This window comes from Amia ocellicauda, chromosome 20 (assembly GCF_036373705.1).
Source record: "Amia ocellicauda isolate fAmiCal2 chromosome 20, fAmiCal2.hap1, whole genome shotgun sequence".
In the NCBI taxonomy this organism is placed as follows: Eukaryota; Metazoa; Chordata; class Actinopteri; order Amiiformes; family Amiidae; genus Amia; species Amia ocellicauda.
Genome location: NC_089869.1, coordinates 14191666 through 14202869, shown reverse-complemented (window position 1 = coordinate 14202869; position 11204 = coordinate 14191666). Strand labels below are relative to the sequence as shown.

The 11204-nt window shown below is 41.8% G+C and overlaps 1 protein-coding gene across 3 annotated transcripts; it reads right to left on the bottom strand.

The window, feature by feature from the left end:
• Positions 1-126: 126 nt before the first annotated feature.
• Positions 127-7158, bottom strand: LOC136715625 (ectonucleoside triphosphate diphosphohydrolase 7). Of its 3 annotated transcripts, none has more exons than XM_066692916.1 (13): positions 6927-7158; positions 6273-6369; positions 5761-5946; positions 4158-4363; positions 3710-3860; positions 3281-3384; positions 3127-3186; positions 2647-2798; positions 2388-2554; positions 1935-2256; positions 1654-1739; positions 1268-1429; positions 127-1140 (listed from the first exon to the last, which is right to left on the bottom strand). In XM_066692916.1, exons 2-13 carry the CDS (start codon positions 6278-6280, stop codon positions 924-926), a joined length of 1821 nt encoding a protein of 606 aa, XP_066549013.1. In that variant the 5' UTR covers positions 6281-6369; positions 6927-7158; the 3' UTR covers positions 127-923. The 3 variants fall into 3 exon arrangements, with proteins under 3 accessions (XP_066549013.1, XP_066549011.1, XP_066549014.1); XM_066692914.1 differs by having other exon boundaries at positions 7006-7158; XM_066692917.1 differs by lacking the exon at positions 6927-7158 and having other exon boundaries at positions 6273-6656.
• Between the last annotated feature and the right edge of the window lie 4046 nt (positions 7159-11204).

Sequence of the window (11204 nt, the reverse complement as noted above, 5' to 3'; positions counted from 1 at the left end):
TTTTTCCCCTTTCCTTCATCCTTCAACAGCTTCATCATTTAAAAGACAGTGTACGAATGAAGATTCAGAGGTCTTTCCACTTGTGTCTTGCCCATATTTATGGATTTACACCAAAGTGCACATGGAAAAAATACAGAATTCTTTATTTGAAAAGAATATTAAATAAAGATCCTTAAATCTGTACAGTATTAATCATTATTCATTTTCTTACACACATACAGGAAACTTGTGCATACTCCCATGATACAGTTCACATTGCACAGTGCCTTCTCAGGCTCACACACTCACACCTGTCCTTACAACACAATTTAACATCATATAGGCTTTGGTCCTTGAATTAAAAATAAAATTACAGCTGTCCACTGTCAGCATGGGCAGAACAATTAAATATTAAAACAGCAATGAACAAATTAACAATTCAATCATATCCAAGAAACATGAAGAGGAGAAGGTTGTGCTCCACCTGAAAATATTGAAATGCAGTCAGATTCCGCCAGAAGAGGAACATTACATCTGAACATAATTACATTTTAATCTCCCACTTCTGACTGAGGTGGATATTGCTCTTTCACATTCCTCATTTAATAATTTAAATGCGCCAGATTTTGCCCTACATGAAAATCCTGCCGAAATAAATATAAACGTGACCACATTTACACCAGCAAATTAAGATCCAGTCATTCCTGAAATGGAATAATTGGGTGATCTGCAGAAAGAGATGCAGATCTAAAGTGATTCAGTTTTCATCATCTGGTGGTCTTTTCCCAAACCTGTACATCACCCTAGTCCTTCTCAAACTCCTTTACGATGTAACCACCTCTGTGCATCTTCTGGTAAACAGGCAGTAAGAACTTCAGGTTCCCCTCAAAGCAGTAGCAGCCCAGGGACCCTGAGGAGACGTGGCTCCGGCACCCCTCCCGTCCTCAGCCAGTGAGAGGCTCGCCCTCCTCCACCCACAGCAGGTCCAGAGTCTCGGCCTGGCGCTGCTCTCGCCGGTGGATGCGTCGGAGGCGCAGGATGTAGAGCAGGATGGCCAAGAGCACCACCAGGATGCAGGCGAGGAACAGGTAGTGATTATAAACGAATGAGAAGCGCGGCCAGCTGGAATGAGACGGGCGGAATGCCTCCTGCTGAAGGTCCCTGAGAAAGACACAGACACAGGGCATTAGGACAGAGGAACATAAACACAGGCTGGAAAAAATGCTAGGCCAGGCAAACCGCACTTGGATATGGAAAGACTGGGGGGAAACGGAGGGCGTGTCCTTACCTGAGAGGCAGGAAACGTGTTTTAAAGAGAATAGCCCCCAGAGTCCACTGCACCTCTTTGTCATAGACCAGCTGTGCAGTCTTCAAGCTGGGATAATCCTTAGGAAATTTAAATCCAGAGTGCAGCACTTCATACATCCATGCAGATTTAAAGCACTGGTATCTGAAGGAGTGAAGAGGGCACAGTTGGTCATCAGAAAGGCACATGTGGAAAGAGGTTTTTTTAATCTGCTGCTTTTCTGAACTGCTGCTTCCACAAACTAATGAAAAGACGGACAATCTACTTAAATCTGATAATAAAAAAATTAAAATAGATACAAATAAAAACGATAAGCTGAAGTCCAAATCTAAGTACTGTGAACAAACGTGGCCTGAAAAGACACCTACTTTAATCTGGAGATATCAGCCTGAGAGGAGTAGAGTTTGCTGTCCAGTCGCTGTGTTAGGGTTGACCACTTGGTGGCACAATAATCCTACAGGACAAAGAAATGCCAGATATAAATCGGTAAAGGATCAACATGAATGAAATCTGAATTCTGGAATTGACCTCGATTACATATAAATCTTGAGCGGAAGATGAAGGCAAATCAGTGCCTTATTTCCAATCTGTGCCAGAATTGAACAGAACAAAAACCCTGGCACTGATGAGGGACTAGAAATGCAGTTACCCTGGCGGCTCTGGCGTACTTGGCGCTGTCATAGTTGCCCCCGATCCGCAGCACGTCCTCCGTGCAGTAGTAGAACTCGGAGAAGCCGTAGAACTCGCTGTTGTGGAAGTCCACGGGGGCCCGATACACCCTCAGGAGGGAGGCGGAGGTGTTGGGCTGTCCCAGGAAGGGCCGCACAACTTCCTGGCACTTAAGCCAGTCCCCGTGGCCACGCAGGAACACCGTCTGCTCATCGCGCTGCACCGAGTCTTCCAGGCCGACGGGCAGGCAGGGGTCGGAGTAAGGGCTGGAGGCACTTATCCCAGTCTGATCACCTGTTAACCTGCAGAAAACACAAATATGAGAAGAGAGCATATTTTGATTTTTCATTTGCATGCATGACAGCGTTTACTAGGTCTGAACTCTATCAAAGGGAAAATGCAAGTGCTTCTATTCCCCATGTTCTTGCTGTACCTGCTCCTGGAGACCGTCCTGTTGACCAGGAAGTCCTCATAGCGCTGCCGGGCCATATTGCCTCCGAAGCCCAAGAAAGTGGTGACATAGACGCGGTAGACGTGCTGAGTGTGCTCAACATCGCAGCCCAGGTTAAACTCAGCCAGCAGGGTCTTTGCCGCGTTTTCCTGAAGGGAGAGCCCATGGAGAGAGGTTACACAGCCCTGTGGCATTTCATGATATCATCTCAGTGCCGTGCTTATGGAAGGGATGCGTTTACCTGCTCAGGTGAGCTGAAGGTAATCGCACTGGGCACCTCATATGCGATTTGCAGCGAGGCCCCACCCATGTCAATAATGCCCACTGTGCGCTTGCGGCTGATTGGCTGTTGGTTTTGTGTTCCAGTTGAAACGGCAACCACAGCATCATCCCCTAGAAGAGATGGGCATACGGACTTATTCAAACTAACGTGAGGTGCTGTAGTAAATCAAAAGAACGACACAGGATCCACTGCTCATGTTACTTTCAACTGCTTATTCACCTGCTTGCTGTAGAACTTAAATGCATCACATATACACTTCAAGCTAAAATTGTTTCAAAGGAATAACACCGAGTACCTCTGTCATTCAATACATGTGAAATCTCAGGTACGTACAACAAGATATGATCAAACAATGCTGTTTGTGCACTGTGAAAGAACAGCTTGCGAGTTCGTCTAATGAAAGAAACTGGGTAGACAGTCAATGAGTCTCTCACTCACCCTCTTCTGCGTGGTCAAAGCGGCCAAGCACAAAGTTAATACCAATCCATGCATACACTCCTGGGGAAAAATCAATGCAAGCCTTTAACATAAAAACACACAGCCGTGAGTTAGTTGCACTGTGACAGAGAACCGGGCCAGGACATTATCCTACCTTCCTGTTTTCCGGAGATGACCTCCGCATGGGAGCTGGAAAACAGGAAATCAAACTCGAGGGGCACATCTGTGAACAGATCCTTCAGGATTGCCCCCTGCTGGCTGGTGGAGAGAGGCTCAGGTAAATCTGCGAGAAACTAATATTTACTTAAACCTTTCACTACAAAATGAACTGTAGAAATCCTTTGTGCATTACAGTTTGTACTCTGTGTTGCAGTAAGAACACATGAGCACAGAAACACCTGCATTTCTATTAAAGGGTTCATGTACACGTGTGTTTCTAAACCAGCGTGCCGTCTTTTGGATTTTGGAACTAGAGCTCTCAGGATTAATTATTTATTGAGAGCAAAGCATTACATTTCATATTTCGCCACATAGTCTTGTAATCAGACCAATTAAGTAGCTGAAACTTCAGTGCAATTCCCACCTCTCTGACAGCAGCCTCATTCCCGCTGTGCATAGGATATACAGAGGTGTCTCTTTGTGCTTCTTTTTGGGGATGTGTTCAGCTGCGAACTTCAGGAGAGGTTGGAGATAATCGCTGGCTTTGTCAGGGGTGTGGGCCAGAGTGGATATACCTAAGATGAGTACAAGAGAGGTTTAATTAATTCAAGCATTAATTCAACAAACCTCTAGAATTTAGAAGTGAAGTCCAAAGTAACATAATCAGAGCAGCCTTTTATTGCAGCTTATCTTATCTACAGATAACACTGTGGATTCCTGGTTCTTGTGTCATATCCCATTGTGCTAGTTACAGACAGTTGGAGTGTTGGAACAAGACTTCATAATCAGTCCACCTGTTGACCGTCCCCCCCAACACACACACACACAGCTATTGGATTCGGCAGTGCCCTTTGCCAAAGGCTGTTCCTGACCTGGTTTGATTTTCTTGACCACCGGGGTACGGTTGTGGTCCCTCATCTGCCGGATGTCGAGCAGTGAGTGGGGGTTTCCATTGTGGGGGGGCCAGTAGTAGACAAAGACTCGTGAACCACTGCTGCCACAATCCACCACTACTCCGAAGTTCAGGCTCGGATTGGCAATGTCAGTGGCCTCCATAGTCTCAATAATGGACATATACCTGAGAGAAACATGAATATAAAGTGAAAAAATGCTCAGTAAAGTGTGTGTGTTTCAATTACTTAGATGAGAAAACACATTAAATAAGTTATTGCATACTTTGGCACCCATGTACACACATTTAAATTTGTTCGGAACTTATTCAGTCATGAAATCCTATATTGTAAAACCAAGGGCACAGAATTTTGCTATCTGTCATTTGAAATAAATTATTTTCTGTATTTCAGCACTGTGACCATACAGCAGAATAACCAAGAGCAGAACCAACAGGTTATTGCTATTGACATGGCACTACTGACATATTATGTGAAAGAAATATTCACAAACTTGATCTATTTCTTTAATTTTGCTTATGCTGCGAAACACTATGCCTTAACTACTTTTGAACGAGGTGTCCCGAGAGGCAGCAATTAAATAGCCCTCGATTACAAGGATTGGGTTTCCCGACAGCTGTGTCCAACACCTCTCTCTGGTTTGTGCTAAAAGGCATGAGGTCAGAAGAGAGGGATAACTCTCTTCTAACACCCGCTGGCCTCTCCTTTAAGAAGCTCATCGGGACAAAACACAATCGACCTTAACTCGATCAGGACCAGAGGATTTTGTTCTTGTAAGCAAAAATTAACACTTCATTCCCTTCGTCAACAGAAATTGAACACCCTCTTTCTCAAGAGCGCTTACTGGTGCGAGAGACACAAATCATATTAAGTGAAGAGGCTCCGGAAGGAAACACGATTAACTGCTTTAGACAAATCAGCTAATTTCCCCTGCAACAGAACTGCAATAATGGAGAGAGCTTAAGTGCTAATTGATCAGTGTATGCCCTCACGTTTCTCATCTTTTCGTCTCAGAATTGCTGTTAGGTCAGATAATTAGCCAGAGCCAGCACAGAACTGACCGATGTAGATGGGCCCGAACAACTGGTTTCCACCAGAGGGAGCTACAAGACTGCGCACTATAAACAAGCTCGAAAACTTTAATATTTCACCATGGTCTGAAACAAATATTTTGTAAACATGTTTCAAATCTTGAAGACAGATCAGATTTCAGTTTAATGGGATTTTAAGACTGAATAGCTTCACTGCAATCAATAATAATCAATATCTTACACTTTTAAAGAGCTTAGATTTCGTTATACTCTTATTCAGCACAAGTTAACAGCCAAGTCATGCAAGGCACTACATTACGATTGTCGGGGTTATGCAAAGTAAAAAGTTAATCCAATATTCTAGGCTAAATTACAAGTAAATACAGTTACAGATATTTGGGATTCTTAAACCATCCTTGCCTAGATATAGTTTATAAAAAGACAGCTTTGTGTGCAAGGCAAGACAAAATTTGAAATGCATGGCATCATTTTCCCGATGGATAAGCCCATGCTAAGTGCTTCCACAAACTCACTTGTCTAGCTGGCCAGCCCTGTGCGCCGGGCTCCAGCGGTGTGTATGCAGCATGGCCAGGAACAGCAGCAGGAAGCAGGCCAGGAAGAAGGCCAGGAAGACAAGGCGTTGGCGTGGTGTGACTCCCAGAGAGAACGGGGACACGCTGAAGTGCCAGGAAGCTGGCAGGAGGCAGGAGAAACTGAGCCTGTAAAAACACAGGGGGCACACACAGGCTATTAAAGTTCACAGGAGGCATTTACACTGTGCTCTAGTTCTACACGCTAAGATGCATCTGTAACTATTTCTCGGCAGTAATAAAGGAAAGACAATCACAGACATTAGGGACTAATCTTGATTCCTATAAGCAGCACAGTGTGTTAATACAGCACAGATATGCATGTGGCAGACTATAGATACAGCCGCTCATCAACGTGATTTCACTTTTAAAACAAAAAGGTCTGCTAAAATCGTTATTATTTGTATTTGCAATGTATTTTCAGGCGATTAAAACGATGGCTGAGTTGACGTTACCTTGCCATATGTCCAGGCTGTCACTGTCACCTCCTCATGGTCCCTGACGACGTGGCCGCAGCTGCTCTGTTCCCCGGACTCGCCGGTCTTACGCGGACTGTGGCAGGACAGGACATGCAAAGAAAGGCAAGCACTTCAGAGCAGACTACGTGTCTCTCACACAGCACCACTCAAACGCGGACATTACTGGTAGTGGTTAACAAAGCGATCGAGAAGTTTTGAAAAGCCAACGGTTTGTTCATTTAGCTATTGCAAATCACGGCGGACAGACGGCTTATCGACCTCCACTTCCTGTTTCACAGCAAACAAAAATGGCAGACAATCACAAACAAGGAACACGTACATTAAACTGTGTACTACAGTACAGTGTGTGTGTGTGTGTGTGTGTGTGTGTGTGTGTGTGTGAGAGAGAGAGAGAGCACAAAATTAGATAGACTCTTAATAGATACGTTAATAATTACAATCATCATTATCAACTCTAGAGTCCATTGGATACAAAATAGATAACTTAGAGATACATATAAAATGAAAATCGACTGCAAGTGTCAAGAAAAATAACATGTTAACAAAAGTTAACGTCCTTCAGAGTGTCATCGTTAACTACAGTACCTAGTGGTAGAAATGAACTAACCCAATAAAATCAGATTACTGTACCTCTAAGTAGACTGCGTGTCATCCACTAGGTATACTACAGTAAACTATTTTAACTAGTATTATTTTATCTGACACTTACATCAAGGAAAGCCATTTTTAAGCCATCAAAGGCAACACGGTTCCAGCAGATGTATTATCCTCCGGAATACGGCGCCACGTCACCAAGGAAACGGAGGACACTGTCGCAATGTGATGTGCTGACAGTTCAGCGTAAGTCGGTGTTCGCGGCGGCTGCTGTATTACGGTTTGTTGTGGGGGTCGGACGTACGGCAGCCTGGACAGTGTTTCATTATCGCTCGAAATAGGATACGTTAATTATTTGCATTATTAAATTAGACTCGTGTTTTGTCGTGTACACGTACATCAATGACTATCACTTATACATGTGTTACGAACATCAATAGGACAGCACTATATATATATATATATATATATATATATATATATATATATATATATATATATATATATATATATATATATATATATATACACTCACCTAAAGGATTATTAGGAACACCTGTTCAATTTCTCATTAATGCAATTATCTAACCAACCAATCACATGGCAGTTGCTTCAATGCGTTTAGGGGTGTGGTCCTGGTCAAGACAATCTCCTGAACTCCAAACTGAATGTCTGAATGGGAAAGAAAGGTGATTTAAGCAATTTTGAGCGTGGCATGGTTGTTGGTGCCAGACGGGCCGGTCTGAGTATTTCACAATCTGCTCAGTTACTGGGATTTTCACGCACAACCATTTCTAGGGTTTACAAAGAATGGTGTGAAAAGGGAAAAACATCCAGTATGCGGCAGTCCTGTGGGCGAAAATGCCTTGTTGATGCTAGAGGTCAGAGGAGAATGGGCCGACTGATTCAAGCTGATAGAAGAGCAACTTTGACTGAAATAACCACTCGTTACAACCGAGGTATGCAGCAAAGCATTTGTGAAGCCACAACACGTACAACCTTGAGGCGGATGGGCTACAACAGCAGAAGAGCCCACCGGGTACCACTCATCTCCACTACAAATAGGAAAAAGAGGCTACAATTTGCACAAGCTCACCAAAATTGGACAGTTGAAGACTGGAAAAATGTTGCCTGGTCTGATGAGTCTCGATTTCTGTTGAGACATTCAGATGGTAGAGTCAGAATTTGGCGTAAACAGAATGAGAACATGGATCCATCATGCCTTGTTACCACTGTGCAGGCTGGTGGTGGTGGTGTAATGGTGTGGGGGATGTTTTCTTGGCACACTTTAGGCCCCTTAGTGCCAATTGGGCATCGTTTAAATGCCACGGCCTACCTGAGCATTGTTTCTGACCATGTCCATCCCTTTATGACCACCATGTACCCATCCTCTGATGGCTACTTCCAGCAGGATAATGCACCATGTCACAAAGGTCGAATGATTTCAAATTGGTTTCTTGAACATGACAATGAGTTCACTGTACTAAACTGGCCCCCACAGTCACCAGATCTCAACCCAATAGAGCATCTTTGGGATGTGGTGGAACGGGAGCTTCGTGCCCTGGATGTGCATCCCACAAATCTCCATCAACTGCAAGTTGCTCTCCTATCAATATGGGCCAACATTTCTAAAGAATGCTTTCAGCACCTTGTTGAATCAATGCCACGTAGAATTAAGGCAGTTCTGAAGGCGAAAGGGGATCAAACACAGTATTAGTATGGTGTTCCTAATAATCCTTTAGGTGAGTGTATATCTTCTGGATATTTGAGTATTAGAAGAACCAGATTCATCCGAAACCGTACAGGGCTGATCCAGAGCAAAGATACTACCCATTCAAAAGAGATAACACGAGTCATAGAAAATAGGCCCATGTTGCAAGTTTGCACATGCATTTTTCTCATCTGGTTGCACTGTCATTAAAACACATAAACTACATTTATATTCTAATACAGTTATATCAACAAATTCCAAACTCTTAATAATAATATAATTAACATAATAGTAATCATCCTTATAGTATCATATACAATGTGTTAGATAGTTGACTATTAAAAAATAATGCCTTTGTAATTTGATACATCTTATTAAGGATTCATCTACCAAACAAGCTCTTAAGGATAGTAAACAGCACTTGAGAGATTTGGGTGTTGCACTTTTTCCTCTGTATATCATGCAGGCAAGCTAAGTGCCATAAAGATGATTTGACTGTGATATGACATACTGATGAGGGTGACTGGGATGCTGGCATAATTTGAACTTCACAGCAAGTAAGTATGAAGTGAGTCCTAAGTCATCCATATCAAACCAATGTTGGGAGTGTCATATCTGAATAAATTCTGCGTATTGACTCTCGGTGGAGTGGAGCCTAAGCTGGAGAGATCAGAACAGACTGCTAGAGCACCCTTATATGAGGTGAAGACAGGCAGTGCTATAGTGTTGGAAAGATGAAACATGTACAATGTTGGCTCACCATGCTGAAGAACGTGCGATAGTCTCTGGGGTAACTGGACATCAGATAGATGAGGGTTGTAATGTATGTGGCACTTAAAGTACAAACAAACAGCAGCAGGAAATAAAAGTGTCATGTTTCAACAACAGAATCCACCTGCTTTGGTTACCAAACTAAATGATCCAAAATTATCTTTTAACGTGCATGAAGGTATTTAATATGAATTTCTTGCCAAACATAGAGAAACTGTGTTAGGACTTGTTTACATGCCTTTCACTATCAATCATGTGATACTCCTCTTTACCTAGCAGCAGGGGTAGAGACCATCATTGCAGGTATTACCCGGAGGCTTGAGAGTCCTAAATGTGTGGGAATGAAGAGGCAGGCCAGCAAGTAATGTCAAATTATATATAGTGTTGTGAAAAGAGGATTTGAGATTTGTGATTGCTTAAAGAGGAAACATCTGAAAATTACAAAAGACGGATATGTAGACACTGTATAATCAAACATTTTATTATTAGAGAAGGAGAGATCACTCCTATATCTTCTATTTCTACATGTATGCAGTGATCTTTATCTCTCCTTTGGTCTTAAAGGCCTTAAGACCAAATAACAACACTGAATCAATTCAACATATGTGATTATTATTCTGTGAATAACAACACACTTCAAGGACATAATTTGATATTTGTCTACAAGTCACAGCTACTCTTTTGAGATTATTACTGATTATTGCACATTTCTGAACTCATTGTTAAGAGCAGTTTGGAGAAATATTTTAAAACACTCCTACAAGATTGATTCCAGTCCCCGAGAAATATGTGACTTCAGAGGAAATTCCACTTTGTTTCATGTCAGACTTGGCAATGACTGTCCACATTCCTGGCAGAGAGAAGCTTATAATAAACCAGCAAGTGTGGAATCGATTAAATTATCATCTTTATGAAACCAAATTCTTCTGTCTCTCAGTCCACAATTAATAGTTTATGAATATTTTCCATTAGTGAATGGAGTGGTTTAAATAGCTGTTTATCAATTTCCTGGGGAAAAAAAAAGAAATTAAGGATCAACATGTCTGCATTTTCTAAAACTATGGTATTTCAAATCTGAAGGTCCAAGATCAAATGGTAAGGTGAATGTATGCAAATATTCAAAAAAGAAAATCAAAGTCTTCTATAAATGTGGGCTTGGCATACTTTAAAGTATTCTTACATTACAGGTTTGTTAGTTTCCAGTAATTGTACCTTGTGCAAAGCAGCTTTGTCTAATTTATTTTGCTCTTCTGAACATGTTATTTTTAGTCCACTATGTCTACAAGGCTTATAGATCAGCTTTTCAACAGTCTAGTCTCAACAGAGCAGTCTTTTCAACGAACAAAACCCAATCAGTACCTTTGTGGACATTTCTAAAATTTCTGTGAAGTATATTCAACATCTATTATGTAAGTATCTTTTTTTTCTATGTCATTCTACGCCACTGGCAGCAGCATAAAACAATGCAATTAGCCACAAAAAGCTTATTTTCACAGTGAACCAAAAATGTGAAATCACTTTTTCTCTCTTAGTTTTCTGTGCATGTTTTTATTATTTTAGTATCTGAAATGAGTGAGTTTCATAACAGGTATTTTATTTATGCTTAGTGATAACAAAACACATGGAAACGGGCAGCAAACTCAGGATCACATGTTTGTCATCACATCCTGTGATCTGTGTAGTAGGTCATTTTATTTGTATAGACCATACATATGACCTTACAGATAAGTACATAACAGGATTAATATAAATCACTATTCAATAAATATGTAGATTGATCATCTGAACTATTATTTTCCTGGGCTTTTCTTATGTCAGAGGTGTAATGCCTG

Coding starts and splice junctions, on each gene's coding strand:
- LOC136715625 (XM_066692916.1), bottom strand. Junction 2,799..3,126: donor CTTTGACCACGCAGAAGAGG/GTGAGTGAGAGA, acceptor CATCTCTTCTAG/GGGATGATGCTGTGGTTGCC. Junction 1,141..1,267: donor ACACGTTTCCTGCCTCTCAG/GTAAGGACACGC, acceptor TGTCTTTCTCAG/GGACCTTCAGCAGGAGGCAT.